The sequence below is a fragment of the Nycticebus coucang genome, chromosome 3 (genome assembly GCF_027406575.1).
Source record: "Nycticebus coucang isolate mNycCou1 chromosome 3, mNycCou1.pri, whole genome shotgun sequence".
Classification (NCBI taxonomy): Eukaryota; Metazoa; Chordata; class Mammalia; order Primates; family Lorisidae; genus Nycticebus; species Nycticebus coucang.
In genome coordinates this window covers 20,219,068-20,239,848 of record NC_069782.1, presented here as the reverse complement: position 1 = coordinate 20,239,848, position 20,781 = coordinate 20,219,068, and the positions used below count along the sequence as shown (strand labels likewise).

Below are 20,781 nucleotides of genomic sequence, written 5' to 3'. Positions count from 1 at the left end.
TATCTAAATGTATGGCTTCTCACAGGGCTTCACACCATACATCCTTAGCAGGCTTAATGAACTGAGTACAGCTACTATGAGAAAGTGCAGTGTAGCATAGCAGGTAAGAGCTAGGGCTCTTGGCATCAGACTTCCTGGGTTAAAATTCCAGCTCTTACATTACTATTTAATCCTCACCAAGTTATTTAATGTCTGTGTACCTCATTTGACCTGTCCGTAAAGTAGGGCTGATAATATAGTGCTTAATCATAGGGCTGTTATGAGAATTACATGAGTTAATTCACAAAAAGCACTTAAAAGTGTGTGTGCCCTGGCACACAGTAAGCATCCTTCAAGTGATAGCTATCACTACCATTGTTAACATCATCATTAACTAAAAAATATCCTGTGAAAAGCATCTCTATGTACAAATGCAGAATTCTATTATATAAGAAGTCTACTTGTTTGATATTACTTTGGTAGGCTACCATTTTAGTAATTATTTTATTCTGGATTTTATTTATTATTAATATGATTATTATTTTGGAGACAAAATCTTACTCTGTTGTCTGGGCTAGAGAGGCATCGTCAGAGCTCAGTACTACCTCAAACTTAGGTGATCCTTACCATGCCGGGCTAATTTTTATGTTTTCTGTAGAAATAGGGTTTTGCTATATTGCACAGGCTGCTTACCAACTCCTGGCCTCAAGTGATCCTCCTGTCCTGGCCTCCCTAAGTGCTAGGATTACAAGTGTGAGTCACGACATTTGACCTTATTTTGGATTTTAATACCTCACTGAAATACACCACGGATTATACTCAAACAATAAAGAATTTTTGTTTTTTTGAAAAATAATAAAAAATTTAAATTTGGGTGGCACCTGTGGCTCAGTGAGTAGGGCGCGGGCCCCATATGCCGAGGGTGGTGGGTTCAAACCCAGCCCCGGCCAAAACTGCAACCAAAAAATAGCCGGGCGTTGTGGCAGGCGCTTGTAGTCCCAGCTACTCGGGAGGCTGAGGCAGGAGAATCGCCTAAGCCCAGGAGTTGGAGGTTGCTGTGAGCTGTGTGACGCCACAGCACTCTACCAAGGGCAATAAAGTGAAACTCTGTCTCTACAAAAAAAAAAAAAAAAAAAAAAATTTAAATTTATACAGAACCTTAAGACATAAGAGCCAAATATAAAGTGTGGCTCCTACTAGGATGTTGACTTAAACAAATCAATTCTAAAAGTACACTTTTCAGACAATTGGTATTTCTTTTTTATTTTATTTTTTTAGAGACAGAGTCTCACTTTATTGCCTTCAGTTGAGTGCCATAGAGTCACAGCTCACAGCAACTTCCAACTCCTAGGCTTAAGCGATTCTCTTGCTTCAGCCTCCTGAGTAGCTGGGACTACAGGTGCCCACCAGAATGCCCGGCTATTTTTTGTTGTTGTTGTTGCAGTTTGGCTGGGGCTGGGTTGGAATCCACCACCCTCAATATATGGGGCCACCGCTCTACCCACTGAGTCACAGGCGCTGCACAGACAATTGGTATTTCTAACAACAGTAGTTCTCAAATTTCAAATGCCTACACATCACCTAGGGATCTTGTTAAAATTTAGATTGTGATTCAGCAGTTCTTGGAGGGAGCCTGAGATTATTTCTAACAAGCCCTCAGGCAATGTCCATGCAGCTGGTCCATGGAGCATACTTTGAGTAATAAGGGGTTGAAAAACACCAGGAAACTACTATCCATTACATGTGTATGATAAAATTTGATAGACATTTAAATATGAAAAATGTCACAAAAAATATCAAAATTTTTCACAGATGCTCAAGGAATTATGTAGGGGTAAAATGACATAATGTCTGGGATTCATTTCAGCAAGTGACAAAAAAGATAAGATGAAGCAACTGTGACACAATCTTAACTGAAGAATCTTGAGTATTCATTGTACTCTTTTCTACTTTTGTGCATTTTAAAATTTTATAATAAAACATTTAGAAAGTACATTTCTTATAAGAACTTAGAAAAATTCCCATAGGGAACTTGAAGAAAATAATTGTATTCAAGATTTTTTCTAGTCCTATATAGATTTATTTTATTGTAGGCAAAAACAAAAATATTAACTGCAGGAAGCCTTTCAAAATAATAAAACAATAATAAAACTTTGTTCCCCCCAAGATTCATTTCCAATCTTAAGTTTTTATAATTTTACCATTAGAAGTTTCACATTTTTTATTTAACATCTTCCTTCCAGACTACCGCTTAGGTCTAGTGGTTTCACCCAAGAAGATCTATTTGTTTCTTGGAACTCAGATACCTACCTGTGATTGCTCCGAAGTGGCTTCAGAGTGTGGTCCATTTGTGACACTAGTGACACTTAAAGGAGATACTTCAACTGTGACATCATCTAGGCCCGGGATAGATGACAACTGAGAAAAGGAAATTAGTGTTGGTAAATAAGGATCACAGTCAGTGTATAAATAAGCTAAGTTTGTAGGAGTGCATCTTTTTAATAGCTGTCTTAAGTTCTAAGTGTATACAAATAGGTTCATAATATTGCATCTTTAATTCTCCATGACATACACTAAAATCAAAAGACAGTCACAACTAAAATGCTTTTGAAGAATTCTCAAAAATCTAATTTAGCTTATAACCATATTTATTTATTTAGAGACAGAGTCACCCTAGGCACAGTGCCATGGTGTCACAGCTCACAGCAACCTCAAGGTCTTGGGCTTGAGTGAGTCTCTTGCCTCAGCCTCCCAAGTAGCAGGGACTACAGGTGCCCACCACAATTCCCAGCTATTTTTTGTTGCAGTTTTCATTGTTGTTCAGTTGGCCTGGGCTGGGTTCGAACTCGCCACTCTTGGTGCATGTGGCTGGTGCCGTAACCACTGTGCTATGGGCGCTGAGACTTATAACCACTTTTAAAATATAGAAAATTCCAGTGTAAAGATTCAGAGCGTGGGTTTTAGAGTCAGATTAACTAGGTGTAAGTCTTAGTTCACTCACAAACTGGGTGACATTGTATACATTTTCTCACTGTAAGGTAGGGATAAGAAAATTTACCTTACAATGCTATTGTAAAAAGATTTTTTATTAAAAATACTTTAAAAAGATTCTGTATAGCACATTTGAAATTTGAATTACCTTGGATATAACAAAACTTGTCTTTACATTTTATTTTTTTTTAAATAATGTAACTGTTTATCAAAATGAGGTGGTTACATAAATAATGGAATACAATGAAGCCAATACAAAGAATAAGGGGAGACAGGTGCTGATTTGGAAGGATATCGACAGAATATAAGTGGGAAAAAGTATAGATGATGAATATATTATGCTCCTATTTTTTCACAACACAACGCTCACTTCTTAAAGGGTAAGCAAGTGACAGGCACACTGAACGAACAGGACTTTAAATGTATAATCATCAATTTTATTTTTGCCTCCACTATCCCTTTACGTCTGAAGTTCAGTGGGCTGTTTCTGTCTTGTCCCTGGAGTTTTCTGCTGACTTGTCGGTAACAAGAAACGAAAGTTTGCCACACTCCTTAGGTTGCAAATCCAGTCTCAGTTTGTGGCCAGTCTCAGTTATTCCTCAAAACTCCCAGCTTGACTGAATGTTAAACTTGATTCCCTTCCAGCCATGCCACTGTGGGTGTACCTTGTAGCTGTCTTTCTTTCTTCTTTCCTTGCTTTATTGTCTTTACATTGTAATGTATGACATAGTTAATTCATTTTTTTCTTTTTTTTTTTGCAGTTTATGGCCAGGGCTGGGTATGAACCTGCCACCTCTGGCATATGGGGCCGGTGCCCTACTCCTTTGAGCCACAGGCACCGCCATCATTTTTCTTTCCTTAAAGATTTATCAGTGAGTGTTAATAAAATGTGTTATTTCTTGTACACAAAAAAATAGCCTTGCTGTTGGGATTTCACTATGCAATGATTAAACATTTCAACCTAAAATAGTTAAGCATTTCAGGTTAGATTTGCAAGCTCCACACAAATCTTCTTTTCTGATTTTATCCAGATATCAATGACACACATTTGTCAGATATTTGACTAACTTTGGCAATTGATTCTAAGGCCATGGAAATAACTAAGGTTAACTTGCCCATATGATAAGTTAATGTGTGTCCTTGGACTCTAACTCCAGGAGAATTCCCCAAACATAAAAAAAGACCCATACTCATAATAAAGTATAATGAAAACATCAATGGTAATAAGATCTCAAGCAACAATATTCATTGAGAACTGTTGATGGATGACCATACTTAGTACAGTGACTACAGCCCAAACAATTTCAAGTGTGGCTGTTACATCTTAAACACGTTCAAGTCCAGACATTCTAAATTTATAAGTTAGAGAGTTGTTCTAAGAGAAATATAGTTTCTGAAGTCCATAAGGAGATACAGAAAGTACAAATTAGACATTATCGCCCTTATTTTAGGGATATGTTATCTTTTCCTTCCTCATAAATATTTGAACAAATATTTTTTTAGATCAATGCTTTTGGACCAAGTCACAAAAATACACTAGTATTTTCATAACTTAATAAACAGAAAAAAACACACGTACAATGTTAAAAATGAAACCAGCTTAAAACTATGTAACTTAAATGTGTTACTATTATTTAACAATATCTTCATGTTTTTAAATCAGACCAGCATTCTATTTTTCCTAGTTAGCACTTGTGATTTCTGACATTGAAAATACTATTCTTCATGAAGAATTAAGAAAAAAAAAAGAAAATGCTATTCTTTATTAACATTTAAGATATATACAAATGGAAAAGTTGATATTGTTTCCAAATTTTGCTCTGAGACATCTAAAGATTTATATAAATATTATTATATTATCAAAAGATAACTATTAAAATAATTTTGAGGGCGGCACCTGTGGCTCAGTGAGTAGGGTGCCAGCCCCATCTACTAAGGGTGGTGGGTTCAAACCTGGCCTTGGCCAAACTGCAACAAAAAGTAGCTGGGCATTGTGGCGGTTGCCTGTGATCCCAGCTACTCGGGAGGCTGAGGCAAGAGAATTGCAAGCCCAAGAGCTGGAGGTTGCTGTGAGCTGTGACGCCACAGCACTCTACTGAGGGCGACAAAATGAAACTCTGTCTCTAAAAAAAAAATTTTTTTTGAATTTTTCATCAAATGAAGCAAACTATAAAACAGCTCAGTTTGTTAACATGTTACTCACATTATGCTTTTGCCTAGCATAATGAAAGTAATTTCAATCCATGAGTAAATTTTAATTAATGATTTATAATAAATACCATTTCCTTTGCAATTGTAATACATTTTTTAAAAAAACACAACATTGTACCACTTTATAGATTTAGGAGTTATACTGAATCTATTCCCAAATGAAATTAAAGTTAGATATGACTCAGAAAGTTGGTATATGTATGGCAAATTTTATACCATAAATTATTCAGAAATACAAACCTTTGCATCTAAAATATTGAGAGTTGTTTCAATTTGTTGGATACGAAGAGAAAGGCCTGCTAGTTTCTGGAAAAGAAAAATTAGAGACATAAGAATAAAGTCTTTGGTTAAGGTAAACCAAAGACTTGTTAAGGTTAACAAGAACAACAAAGGGCAGATTTGAAAATATTAATACAAGCCACAGTAACTCATTTTCTACTATATCACCACTGTCTTATTTACATGGTAGGAATGGGAACTCAAGTATTCTATTACCTTTATTAGAATGCTTCATGGTTATTTTCTAAAATTATATCCACTAATAACTAAGTGATATTTTCAGCGTTAGCAAACTCATTACCAGAGCAGTATTCATTGGGACCAGAATGTAAGCTTAACCCGGGACAGAGCCTTTTGTTCACTGCAGTTCCTCTAGTGCCCAGAACAGTATTTGACACTTAACAGGAGCTTAAAAATTATTTGTTGATGAATGAAGGAATTCTTCAGAAAAAACAAAAGAAAAGAATAAAAGTCATTAAGGACAGCCCATCACTTAAACATATACTTGAGACCATATATGCATAATTCTTAAGTGTGAAAAGTAAAAGGAGATGAAATTGGAAGATGAGTAATTCATTTTGGAAAGAATTAAAACAAAAGAGAAAAAATCAGAGTACTAAAGAAGGAAAAAGAAGCAATCTACCATCAAAATGCGGGATAGAACAGGCTTGGCGCCATGCAAATACAGTGAGGCTGGCGGGTTTGAGCCTGGCCTGGGCCACCTGAACAACAATTAACAACTGCAACAAAAAAAATAGCCAGACGTTGTAGTAGGTGCCTATGGTCCCAGCTGCTTGCGAGGCTGAGGTAAGAGTTTGAGGTTGAGCTCAAGAATTTGAGGTTGCTATGAGCTTTGATGTCACAGCATTCTACTGAGGATGACATAGTAAGACTCAATCTCACAAAAAAAACAAAAAACAAAAAAAAACAAAGTAGCATAGACCAGATCGAAGAGCTTGCCAGGCTCTAGTTACTCTGTATGATTAAATTATCCATATACAGGGAGGAGAGAGGGTTTTTGGGGGGACCTCACCTAATGTGTATGATGCAATGGTACATTTCAAAACGATTAAGAAATGAGTATAATTGTGATGGATGTGTTACTTAGTTCAATGTAAGCATTTCACATCGTATATCGAAGCAGTACCCTGAACCCCATAAATGCATCAATGTACAAAGTTATGATTTAATAAAAAATGATTAAAAAAAATCCCTACATGCAAATCTCAAAAAAAGCTAAATAAAAAATAAATTATCCACATACATATACACCTACACAAATAAAAGTAACATCATAAAATATCTTATTTCATAAGAATTTTTTTAAAAAACTCCCTGATCCTAAACATTGTTATTCAGTCATACAGTCCAAGAGCAGTTAGCCAGTTTTCTAGTTGACATACATACAGCATTCCAACTGCCTTCTGGGGTATTATCAAGATCATGACTAAGAAGCAAAACTTTAATACCCTGAGAAGTGGTCACTTTAACCCACAATGAGAAGTGGGGAAAACTGGAAGTAGGCACAGGGTAGTTAGTGCTTCTTTACAGGCTACTTAGTTTTAAAATGAGCCTCTTGATACTCACAAAGATATAATCTAGAAATAAAACATTAGAGTCTAGTATTAATAATATCAAATCTAAGTTTAAGCATGACTTCTAGAATTTTTCCACATAAAGCTTTTTTTTTTTTTGTAGAGACAGAGTCTCACTTTATTGCCCTCGGTAGAGTGCCATGGCCTCACACAGCTCACAGCAACCTCCAACTCCTGGGCTTAAGCGATTTTCTTGCCTCAGCCTCCCGAGTAGCTGGGACTACAGGCACCCGCCACAACACCCAGCTATTTTTTTGTTGCAGTTTGGCCGGGGCCGGGTTTGAACCCGCCACCCTCGGTATATGGGGCCAGCGCCTTACCGACTGAGCCACAGGTGCCGCCCCACATAAAGCTTTTATATTAACATAAATATGGGCTTATAAAATGTATCATGAATAAATATTAGCTGTATTCCTGAAAACCATGGAATTTAATTTTTGGCTAATTTAATCAACCCGAATTTACTAGACAAGAAATCCTACAACAAATTAATTTGTAAAGTGAATAATAATGCCCAACTTAAACATGAATATACTGGTTTGATTAAAGTGAACCCCAAAAGACACAAAAAAACTGAATTAAAATTTAATTTTTTGTATACTTATATAAATATGTACTTTAAAGCAGTAATAAACATAAACATTTGAGCATTTACCTTCTATGTATGCTACACTATACATGCAACATATCATTCAAAATCTACACCATAACCACATGAAGTAGGAACTATATGCCAATTTTAAAGATGACAAAACTGAGTCATACAAGTAAAATAAATTGATCTGAAACCATCCTCTTCATTTGACTTTTGGGAGAACTTTACATTGTTAAAACATGATGGTAAACTCTTGTGCATTGCATAGACAGAATTTTTATTATCCATTGTTAACAAATGGTCAATCTGCTTCTAAGATGCTACTGTGCTGTATAATGGCAATCATATTTTCCGAATCTTGGTGAATTTCCTAAGATAGATGCTATTTATCTGGAATTATTTAAAAAATTGGTCTTAAAGAATTTTCAGGATTAGATTATAAAGCAAACTTGTCATAAATGGGTACTCCCTGGCTCATACAGCATAGGCTAAGGACTAAAATACAGAGCTTAGTAAATAAGGGCCTAAGGATGAAAATGTTTATTTGAAACATCATTGTTGATAAATGATAAACTTTCAAGAGCAGTAATTCTCTCATTCTTTTTTGGACACAGATTAGTTTAACTAATATGGCACTCTTTTGCTTTACCATTCATTTTACTACCATCATCTACTATAATCAAAACTCACCAAAATGAAATGACCTGGTTTTTTCAACAAAACAAGATTATACGAATAATTTATTCATGTAAACAAGGGAGTGATCTAACCATTGATATTTTAACCTGTAAAAACTTGTCTGAGACTTGGTGCCTATAGCTCAGTGAGTAGGGAGCTGGCTACATATACCGAGGCTGGCAGGTTCGAGCCCGGCCCAGGCCTGCTAAACAACAATGACAACTTCAACCAAAAACAAAAAACAAACAAAAAAAAACCGGCCAGGCATTGTGGTGGGCACCTGTGGTCCCAGCTACTAGGGAGGGTGAGGCAAGAGAATTGCTTAAGCCCAAGAGTTTGAGGTTACTGTGAGCTGTGATGCCATGGCACTCTACCAAGGGCAACATACTAAAACTCTATCTCACACTAACAAAAACTTGCCTGAATATCTTTGAGAGTTTAAGAATAAAATTTCTAAATTTAAATAATTATGGGAATTGGTATGTCAAATAGTTTTTGCTTGCTCCTGCTACTACCACCTAAGTTTTATATGAACATAAATATACACACTGACAAACACAAAGAATATTTTAGGAAAATTTTAGTTTTATACTGCATCTATTAAGTTTCAAGAATTTTCAAAATAGTCTAGTTATTTTTTAAATTTAATTTCATATTTCAAATTAATAAGAGGGTACCAATGTTTAGGTTACATTGTTTTCAATTCTAAGGTAAAGTTCATATTGTAGTCGAGCCCTTCACCCAGAAGGTATGCTGAACACTCTCGCATTGTGCACATTAGTTGAGATCTAGCCATTCACCCTCCCTCCTCCCACCTCCTCTCTCCCATCCCTCTTGCTAGACTATATTTGGGTTTCATCTTTTGTTTGGGCATGTAGTTGTTTATATATTGGTTTTGGTAGTCTAGTTATTAATGTACAAATTCATTTGAATGATGCTGGGTATGTCAAGAAATGATTTTGAAAACTTATATGTAGCATAGGAAAAGATTTTATATTTTCAGATTAACATATTTAATATTTTAGACTCTCAAAAAAACAGCTCTAGAGAAGATAGATAATACCTTTATAGATAATAAAATAACATAATTTATCCTAACAAAGATCTCCCCAAGCCAAGAGGAAAAGCCTTTTGTTGATCTGGTTTTCAAGTAGATAAATTACAAAGTGGTTCTGATCTGGAGTATATGAATCTGGATGACAGAAAAAGTTCTATCTTTATTTTTATGCACCTCTAACTTAAATTTGGCATTTTCTTTAAATTTAGTGAAAAAAATTACAGAAGTATTAGGACCTATGACTGTCACCAATAAAAATCACAGATTTTTTTATTACAATTGTTGAAGATTTTATTTATTTATTTATTTATTTATTTTTTTGAGACAGAGCCTCAAGCTGTTGCCCTGGGTAGAGTGACACGGCATCATAGCTCACAGCAACCTCCAACTCCTGGGCTCAAGCGATTCTCCTGCCTCTGCCTCCCAAGTAGCTGGAACTACAGGCACGTGCCACGATGCCTGGCTATTTTTTGGTTGCAGCCATCATTGTAGTTTGGCAGGCCTGGGCTGGAGTTGAATCCGTCAGCTCAGGTGTATATGGCTGGTGCCTTAGCTTCTTGAGCCACAGGTGCCTAGCCTGAAGATTTTATAATATTTCAAAATTCCGTTTATTAGACAGCCGTGACAGATTATATAATTGAATGCTTTAATATAAAGAACCTACTACTATTATCACAGTTGTTAGTGTTTTAAAGTGTTTTAAAATATATAACTGGTCTCTTTTGTAATCCTATGCATTTTATTTTATCCACCTAAAAACATTAATTCGTTCTCATTTAACGGCCAAAGTGTCCACAGAATATTTAAGAAAGAACCTCTGGTTATCAAAGATAATGCAGCCTAATAAATGGTTTTGAGTCTGTTCCAATGTAATTATTGCCGTAACACACATGCATACATACTCTTTAGGGAGTCACTATCACTTGAGAAACTACGCCTGGCTTCATTTATGGGTTACTGAAGTTCATTTCGAAGATATTTAGATCTGTTGCATTTTCTTTCTACAGTCCTCAAACCGCTATTATAAAGCAGGTTTCTCAACCTCTCCACTGACATTTGGACTGAAAAGTTCTTTGTTGTACAAGTCTAGTGTGTGTAGTACAGGATGGACAGCAGAATCTCTGGTCTCTACTTACTAAATGCCAGTAGACTCTCAAGTTGTGACAATCAAAAACACTTCTAGCTATTGCTAAACATCCCCTGGTTGAGAACCAGTGCTTTGAAGTGTGGATGACTACGGATGTAAGTCACAGGATGAATGGCAGCAACTGTCCTTACCTTTGAAAGTTTTAGCAAGAGGAAACAGAAAGGTAACAATGTTTCCCATCCATTTAATCATCCTCTTTATGAGGATTTTTTTTTGAGACAGAGTCTCACTTTGTCACCCTCAGTAGGGTGCCCTGGCGTCACAGCCCACAGCAACCTCCAGCACTTGGGCATAGACGATTCTCTTGCCTCAGCCTCCCAAGTAGTGGGGACTACAGGTGCCTGCCATAATGCCTGGCTAGTTTTTTGTTGCAGTTTGGCCAGCGCTGGGTTGGAACCCACCACCCTCGGTATATGGGGCCGGCACCCTACTCATTGAGCCACAGGTGCTGCCCTCTTTATGAGGATTTCATTTACCTTGAAATGTCCTGGTTTGTGATAACAGGAGAATTTACAAGGTACCTGATATTCGTCAGATAAGCTGAAATTCTCTTATCTGTTTATTTCTAAGGTAGTACATTCTGTTACAGTGGAAAAAAGATGAAAGAAAGAAATGTGGAGTTACTAGTTGAACATGGGAACACAAAACACATTTTTCATGGTTGTGAAATACCCAGCTTACATATCTATTTCTCTAAAGGAGAAATAGCACTTTAAAATAATATATCTCTTGGTATATCCCACTGTGTTCTACGTAACCTAGAAGTCAGCAAAGGAAGCAATCAATAGTTTTATTAAGATGCACCTGACATTTAAGCCCAGCAGTGATAAAAGAGATAAGAACAAGTAAGATTTTAAGCAAAAGATCATTTGATTAAAGGTTAAGTCCAATGATGGCCTCAAAAACTTAATGTGGAAGATGAGCTCTAAAAAATTTTTTAATTGTGTGAGAATTCTCAGCCCTTTTGCTTATACTTAAAGAGTTTAGAAAAAGGAGAAATTTCAGAAAATAAAAAAAAATTATTTGAAAATCCAGTATTCTAGACTTGTAACAAGTCTGAGTCAATCATCATTCATAAGCTATCCAGAAATTATATTATTATTTTTTTCTGTGATCTAGTTGTCAATAAACAGCACTTACTCAAAAATTGTCAGACATTATAAAGGTGAGAGGCTATCCTTGTTTCTGGGCAGCTCAGTCAAGTTGCTGTGTTTGTTTATTGTTTTGCTGTTCTAATTTTTAACCTGGTGATGAGGACTATCCTCAGGGTGTTGAGCATTTGCTCCTTTCTGCTAACAATCTTGGGATAGTCCTTTTCCATGTACTTAATCTACCTTGCTCTGGTATAAAAATTGAAGGGTGTTTTTTACTGTCATTTCCATATCCTATTTAAAGAGGTAGCAGTGCAAGATAAAATTCACTGGAAGCAAGCACCTAGTGTTTGGCAATAGCTGCATTGAATTGAACCCCTTATTCTATTATCATATTTCACTTTTGTCTTAGAAGGCAGAAGAAATTTTGCTATCAACAGAAACAACAGAATCTTACAGCAGTAAAAACAGTTTTCCTATCTCCATGCAATTTCTTTAATAGTACCCAGCTAATAAAAACTCTACTTGCTAAGCCTATACTTTATATAAGATAGAATGTTCATCTGTAAATTACCTAAGTCACGGCATTTACTTTTCTTTATCTTTCCTTAAATCCAATTTCAACCCATGTCTCTCATTTCCCTGTCTATCTTCTTTTTCAGCTTTTTAAAAGACATGGATTCTTGGATCTGGTACCTAATCCCTAACTGGGTACTTAATCCTTGTTTCACAAGTCATTTGAAGAAATTATTTTTATTTTCCCATAATATATATATTTTTTGTTCTGCTTTGTCCATGTTGAGAATTTGTAATGACATTTGATCCCAAAGTTATGTTTCTAGGCTACCTCCCCTAGCCATCTTTTGGATCAGGAATGTCAAATAATTTTAATTAAACTGAAACAATGTAAATGTAAATTTTTGGTGCAGGAAAACAAATAACAGATTTCCAAATAAAATATTTTTTAAACTGTGAAATTTTGGATTTCCTTTGTTCTCTTTAATTACAATAAGCCTGACCAAACTATCTCATAAAAATCTCTAAAACATGAAACACATTGTTCTTAGTAAAGTATCACAAGAATGGAGAAGCAAGTATTCAATGTATTCAGTACTTGTAAGAAGCCAGTAGATGATCTAATACAAGCCTACATACCAGAAAGACTCCAATCAATTCGAGGTGGTGGAAGGGAGATGGAGGGAGGTGGGCGAGAGGAGAGGGGGGATGGGTGTGCTCCCTCTTAATGGGCACAATGTTAGGGTGTATGGCATATCTCTTGGGCCTGGGACACAATCTAACAAATGCAAACATTGTAACCTATTTCTTTGTATCCTGACATTAATCTAAAAAACAAAACAAAACAAAACAAAAAACACCTTTAGAACACAAATTCGGTAGAGAAGGAGCGCAGGATTGATTACAACCAGAATCAACGAGAATTACACAACTGGGTGACAAGAGGTCATGATACATGAATACATAAAGATTAATTGTTTTATTCCATTTGTCAACTTCTAAAGTACAAGGTGATTTCTAGGCTACTCTAAACCATCATCAAGGAACCTACCTCCTCACAAACTGTAGAAAAGCGGTTGAGGAACTGCACAGTGTGCACCACAAACTGGTTTAGAAAAGCCACCGTTCTTTTCTGTTGAATAGCCGGCACCTGTGTTATGTAAAAACAAATAGGATTTCGTACAGGTGGACTGTACACCAAGCCATTCTTTTGATATTTGGACATAATGAGGGACTTTGCTGTGTGATATGAAGTTCTTGAAGGGGTGTGAATAGTCATTAACTTATTTTCTTAAAGTATAGGTGGGTGTCCGAAGATGACAGACAAATAAGAGTTTTAGCATAGGGTCTAGATTCACACGCACACATTTTAGCAGCTAAAAGCAATACACATAAATACACACAAACTTGAGGGATGAATAAAAGTGGTAGGGTCAGAGGTCGTAAGCAGACTGCCTTGCCAACTTGGGCCATAGAGACACGTGACATGGGGAGCGAAGGCTGGGAGAGGCAGATCGTCTTCTACATCAGCTAAGGAGGGGCCCTTTTTAAGGCGAACTGAGGGTATCTCCCTCCTGAGGCAGGCAGAAGGGGGGCCCGGGGCCAGGGACGGTGTGGGTCCCGGAGGGGTGAGGTCTCCCCGGGCACCGGACGTCGGTTCCCCATCCTCCTCCCCGTCACCGGAAGTCTAACTCGGTCTTTTACAAACCTTGGTCAGGTCTATGCCTGACCCCATGAGAGGCAGCCCGTCCTCATCCATCTCCTCTGCAGGCGGGGGACGCAGGACTCCCACAAACCCCTCCCCGATGGGACCCGCCCAACCCGGTAAGCCCGTCCCATCACTTCCCCACAGGCCCGCCCCCCCGGCCCTTCCTGCCGGAAGAAAACTCTTCCGCCCACCAATCAGTCGGCGGCTTCCGCCCGTCAATCAGTCGGCGGCTTCCTCGGGGCTCGCCTTTTCGCTCGGCATTCTGGGATGGGTAGTTTTTGATTCTTGTGACGGTCAAGCGCGGGATGTTGGGAGGTTCCTGTTTTAGTAAATAAAATCTTTAAAAGGGGGTAAAAAAAAGGAGTCAGGAATTATGTCCTTTTGAAGTTATCCCTGCTTAGTCATGTCTGTTACATAAATAGCTTATCTCTATATATTTTATCTTACTAAATGCTAAGAGACTGCTAGCTAGAAGACCTGGGAAATCAAAGATTGAGTCAGATGGAGCCCGCAGCACTGGAGAGGTTTTATGCTCTGAAGAAGAAAGGTTATACGGTTTGTTTTTAAAGATCTTTAAAACATCATATAAAATGTCAAATACTGTAAGTGAGGAACAAAGCCATGGAAGTAACAGCCACCTTTGAGAGATCTTTGAGAAGGCAGGTCAGTCATGTGGAAAGAGCTTTGTACCTGGAATTTGAAGATCTTGGTTCAGAGTTTGACTGTGAGTTCACCTGCAGTTAATCCAGTTCAACTCCAGCAGAGGACAGAGCTCTTTGATCTTGTCAGTGATGGAGTTAGAGAGGAATGGGCCATAGTTAGAGATGATTTTTTGAATTCAACTTCATCAGGGCCCAGGAATCGGAGCACCATGAGGATGTGCAATTTCTCTTAATTTCCTCTACTTACCAGAAGTATTTCCTCCTTGCTGCTTTTTTAGCAATCTTGGGGGTGTGTGTGTATAAGCCTAAGTGATTTTTGTGACTGAAGTCTTTCCAGACCCAAGTCTGTCTAACCAGCTTATATTGTTGGCAAAGTCTCAACCAGTCTCCTCTTCACTCTGAAACCTCCCAGGGTCCTGAAGGCTTGTTCTTCCACCCTCCTGTATGCTGACCAGGCCCTTCTCTCTGGGTATGGCAATGCCACAGCTCTCTGCTTAACTATGACCCTCTAGATGCAGACATCTATATAGAGTTTATTTCATTAAGGTCTTCTCACATTGCTTTTGAGGCTGTTGCTTTTCAACAGTTCCATGAAAAGTATGATTTTTATTTTATCTGGCTATTTTTTATTATCACCACTAGATAAAAGGCTTTCTCGTATCTTTCTATTCTTAGCCAGTTGCAGAAGTCTTACCATCCATCTCATCCATAGAGCTTTCCTTGACCCACCAAAACTTAACTGTTCTTCTAATGTATGTTTCTAAAGCATCTTCTGCTTAACTTTATCTTGGTACATATCATACTTGCTTGTTTGCATAAAATGCTTAATAGATTATCAATTTTGGGCAGAGACTCTGCCTTGTTCACTATGAAGGCTCTAGCCCAGTGTTTGACCCATAGTAAACCCTAAGTATCTGTAAAATGACATTTGGGCCTAATGACCTTTGTGCTTCCACATTTGACTTGATATTCCATGAACTCTTGATTTAGGGGGACTCAACAACTTTGAGTACTCACCTAATCATCTTCCCTGAGCAGAATACCCAACTGGCTAGCCTAGCCTTCCCTCCAGAGCCAAGAAAGTCTCCCAGCCAGGAGAAAAAAAATACAAAAACCAAACAGTCACTTCATGGTTATGGTTATATATTAGTAGCAGGGCATTTGTATATACTTATATATGTATATGTGTTATGTACACACGCATATATGATAAGGTCCTATTTATATACAATCATAGGCCACATAACAATGTTTCCATTCACGAAAGACTGCATATAACAGTGTTCCTGTAAGATTATATTTTTATTATACCTTTTCTGTGTTTTGATACATAAATACTTACTATTGTATTATAATTGCTCACAATAGTCAGTACAGTAGCATGCTCTACAGGTGTGTAGCCTGTGAGCAATAGGCCACACTGAACAGCCCAGGTGTGGAGGAAGCTATGCCATGTAGGTCTGTGTAAGCACACTCCCTGGTGTTCACGTGACAAAACTGCCTAAACCACACATTTCTCAGAACATATCCCTGTTGCTAACAAACACTTGATTGTATATAGTATAGGATTATAGAGATATGAACCTGTTCTTAGTTGGCAAATTGACAAAAAAAACTTCAAAAAGTGGTTTGGCTTCTTAAAAAGACAAATATAATGCTAGAAGATGTGATTTCTAGTTAATAGCAGAAGAGTAGCAGTTTGTTTCTGCCTCCTAGGACTCCTGGTGATTACTGTTCATCAGTCATCCACAGCTCCCAACAGCAGTGCCAGTGACATTTTAATAGCTAGATTTCTGGGACTATTAAAAACAATCTATAGCCAGAAGATTGGGCCAACTACCAAATATACTTTGCAATATGCACTCCTTCTTTCAGTCTCTCTTGAGCTGGTAAAATGAAAAGTATTACCAGATTTCATTTACTATCGTGAATTTTGGAGGCAAATAAGTACATTGTAATGGACACTGATTTCAAAGGGCAGAGCCTACATATTCTGTATATCCATTTAATAAAAAAAAAAAATCTTAAGAATTTTTCACTTTTTCAGGGCTTTGTTTTCATAGCAGATTACTGGAAAATTTCTATTAATGTTATCATGATTAAGTTCTTAGGTGGGGGAAATAATGAGAAATGGACCCCCATTTTTCTTTTGTATTTCTCCCTGCTCTGCTTCAGGATGGGATAGAGAGCCATTGTCTTGGTTCATAAAAGTCAGAAATTAAAATGAAAAGTCCTTCATTCTTACCCTCTCCCCCACTTCCTCCCCCAGGAGTGATACAAATTGTCTGTTGAGACTTGGTTAAGTGAAGGAATTCTAATCTAGTTATTTCAATTGTGTTAAGAATTTACCCTTTTCAGGCCACTCCTTTAAATTGTTCTGGCTTTCCTAACTTCATACAGAAAACTGGTTTGTAAGTTTATATCCTCCAGGCAGGAGACTAGATTCCTCTCTAGAAAGCTAACTACCTACAGGGACAAGACCTAAAGATATTTATAGTCAAGGAGTCCACAGTAAAACACCAAACAACCTAATGATAATTCTGCTATCTTTGATGGGGTTGGGAAAAATCCTCACTGTCCCATTTGTACCCATAGGATTTTTATTTATATAGGTGACTGAGTGATGACAGAGAGAAGCTAATGTCATCTAAAGAATTTATTACTTACATTTCCCAAGAGAAAAGTCATGACAGGCCAAGCAAGGCCTCAGGGGAAACACCAGAGTTTGGTCAGGAGACAGAAGCAGAAGTGAGGACAAAGCCTATCTCAGAGGTTTTATTGGAGTTTCTGCTGCAAAGACAAGGTAGGGTGGGGTAAGCTCTTGATGATTGGCTAGTTTCCTTAATTCTGGTGGGATTTCGGCATAAGGGAAGTGCCTAGTTGTCTGATGCCTGGCCCTGGGTTGATTTAGTGTGAGGGAAATAATGGCTTGGTGCATGAGAAGAATTAGATGAGGTGATACTGGCTCAGGATTGGCTGGACTACATATCAAGTAGTTTACTCTCTTTAAGAATTAGCTAACTCAGACCTGCGCTGTGACCCGCTATCGGCACCCTCCCAGACCTCCAGAAGAGCTGTGCCGGGACCCGTAATCGGCACCTCCTGGAGCTCTGGAAGAACTGCACTGGGACCCATGATTGGCACCCTCCCACCTCCGGAAGAGCTGCTCCGGGACCCATGATAGGCACCCTCCCGGACCTCCGGAAGAGCTGCGCCAGACCTGTGATTGGCACTATCGCACCTCTGGAAGAGCTGCCCCACAACCTGCAATTGGCACCCTCCCGGATCTCTGGAAGAACTGAACCAGGACTGCGATCAGCACCCTCCCGGACCTCCGGAAGAGCTGGCCCTCCTGGACCCAAAAGAGCTTGGCCAGGACCCGCTACCCTGCCCATTGGGCCTCCCCACGCCCTGACCAGGAACTCTGGGAGCCACGTAACCCTGCGTCCTCTCTCCTCTACTCTTCCTGGCTCCACACCGCCGGCTTGTCTGGCCAGGGACTCTGGCAGCCGCATGCCCTCTGGAGACCTCCCTGCCTGTGCCCGGAGCCCTTCTCCTGGCCAGAGACTGCTAGAACATTGGGCCCTCTGTGCCAAAGTCACTGGGCGCCAGGCGCTCCCAGAACTGTGTGCACACCCCCTCTCCCCTGTTGCTGGATGGGGGTGTCACACTCAGGAGCTACTCCCACAACCAGAACTCCCTGGCTGGAGCAGCCCCAGAAGAGCTACACAGGGTCACTCCCTGCAAAGATCCAGCAACAATAGAGTGATCCCCCCAGGTCTAATCTGGGAGAGACACCACCCCAACTCTGAGGACGGCCAGAGGCAACTGGTGAAAAACAATCATGAGATGAAATCAAAGGGAAAACTCTGGCAATATGAATAATCAGAGTAGATCAATCCCCCCAAGGAACAATGGGGCAGACACAGTACAAGATCCCATGCACAAACAAATAGCTGAGATGTCAGAAATCAAATTCAGAATCTGGATAGCAAATATGATCGAATTAGAATTCCAAGCAGTAACCCAAAAGATGCCTCAAGAATACAACGAATTCAAAGACCAAATGACCATTTTTTCAAAATGCTCATCATCTTTAATCATCAGAGAAATGCAAATCAAAACTATTATGAGATATCATCTAACTCCAGTGAGACTAGCCTATATCACAAAATCCCAAGACCAGACATGTTGGCACGGATGTGGAGAAAAGGGAACACTTTTGCACTGCTGGTGGGAATGCAAATTAATACATTCCTTTTGGAAAGAGATATGGAGAACACTTAGAGATCTAAAAATAGATCTGCCATTCAATCCTGTAATCCCTCTACTGGGCATATTCCCAGAAGACCAAAAATCACATCATAACAAAGATGTTTGTACCAGAATGTTTATTGCAGCCCAATTCATAATTGCTAAGTCATGGAAAAAGCCCAAGTGCCCATGGATCCACGAATGGATTAATAAATCGTGGTATATGTACACCATGGAATATTATGCAGCCTTAAAGAAAGATGGAGACTTTACCTCTTTCATGTTTACATGGATGGAGCTGGAACATATTCTTCTTAGTAAAGTATCTCAAGAATGGAAGAAAAAGTACCAAATGTACTCAGCCCTCTATGAAACTAATTTAGGGTTTTCACATGAAAGCTATAACCCAGTTACAACCTAAGAATAGGGGGAAGGGGGAAAGGGAGGGGAGGGAGGGAAGAGGTGGGTAGAGGGAAGAAGATTGGTGGGATTACACCATCGGTGCATCTTACAAGGGTATATGTGAAACTTGGTAAATAACAGTCTGTGAAGCTAGTGAATGATGCCCCATGATCATATCAATGTACACAGCTATGATTTAATAAAAAAAAAAACAAAACAAACAAACAAAAAAAAAACAACAAAGACCAAATAACCAAAGATTTTGACACATTGAGACAAGAAGTTGCATACCTCAAAGATCTGAGAAACACAGTAGAATCCCTCAGTAACAGAATGGAGCAAGCAGAAGAAAGGGTATCTGACATTGAAGACAAAGCTTTCGAACACTCCCAAACTCTCATAGAGGAAGAGATGTGGAGGGCAAAAATAGATCACTCTCTCAGAGAGCTCTGGGATAATTCTGAGAAAACTAATATTTGTCTTATAGGGATCCCCGAAAATGATGAAGTGGCTTCACAAGGCACAGAGTCTCTTCTCCATGAAATTATGAAAGAGAACTTTCCAGACATGCCAAGAGATTCTGAATTTCAGATAGCTGACAGTTTCAGAACTCAAGCATGACTCAACCCGAATAAGACATCCCCCAGACACATCATAATCAATTTCACTAAAGTTAATATGAAGGAGAAAATTCTGAAAGCAGTCAGATGACAGAAAACCATCACCTACAAGGGGAAGAATATTAGAATAACTGCAGATTTCTCTGCTGAAACCTTTCAAGCTAGAAGAGGATGGTCATTGACTTTAAATCTCCTAAAACAAATAACTTTCAACCCAGGATCCTGTATCCAGCTAAACTGAGTTTCATTTATGATTAATGACATTCACGTGTTGAAGAAATTTGCCACAACTAAACCAGCTCTCCAGGATATTCTCAGACCTATCCTCCATAAAGACCAGCATAATGCTCCCACCACAAAAGTAAACCTACCTAGAAAATTTTGATCAAATTCCAACTTCCACAGTCGCAAAGGGATAAAAATGTCCACCGGACACTTGAAAGGCTTATCAATATTCTCAATTAATATGAATGGTTTAAATTGTCCTCTAAACAGGCACAGGTTGGCTGACTGGATACAAAAACTCAAGCCAGATATCTGCTGCATACAAGAATCACGTCTTACATTAAAAGACAAATATAGACTCAAGGTGAAGGGATGTCATCTATACTCCAGACAAATGGAAAGCAGAAAAAAGCAGGCATTGCAATCCTATTCGCAGATGCAATAGGCTTTAAACCAACCAAAATAAGGAAGGATAAGGATGGACACTTCATATTTGTTAAAGGTAATACTCAATATAATGAGATTTCAATTATTAATATTTATGCACCCAACCAAAATGCACCTCAGTTTATAAGAGAAACTCTAACAGACATGAGCAACTTGATTTCCTCCAGTTCTATAGTAGTTGGAGATTTTAACACCCCTTTAGCAGCAGTACTGGATAGATTCTCCAAAAAGAAGCTAAGCAAAGAAATTTTAGAGTTCAACTTAACCATTTAACGTCTGGACATAACATACATCTATAGAACATTTCAGCCCAACAAAACTGAA

At 38.4% G+C, this 20,781-nt stretch overlaps 1 protein-coding gene across 3 annotated transcripts in view; it reads right to left on the bottom strand.

The window, feature by feature from the left end:
• WASHC3 (WASH complex subunit 3) overlaps positions 1 to 14,052 on the bottom strand; it is a 50,334-nt gene extending 36,282 nt beyond the window's left edge. For all 3 annotated transcript variants that reach the window (XM_053582969.1, XM_053582970.1, XM_053582971.1), the window contains exons 1-4: positions 13,848 to 14,052; positions 13,191 to 13,289; positions 5,422 to 5,487; positions 2,290 to 2,397 (exon numbers count right to left, since the gene is read on the bottom strand). In XM_053582969.1, the coding sequence (XP_053438944.1) occupies positions 2,290 to 2,397; positions 5,422 to 5,487; positions 13,191 to 13,289; positions 13,848 to 13,898 (324 nt within the window). In that variant the 5' untranslated portion in view covers positions 13,899 to 14,052. The remainder of the gene's footprint in view (positions 1 to 2,289; positions 2,398 to 5,421; positions 5,488 to 13,190; positions 13,290 to 13,847) is intronic.
• Between the last annotated feature and the right edge of the window lie 6,729 nt (positions 14,053 to 20,781).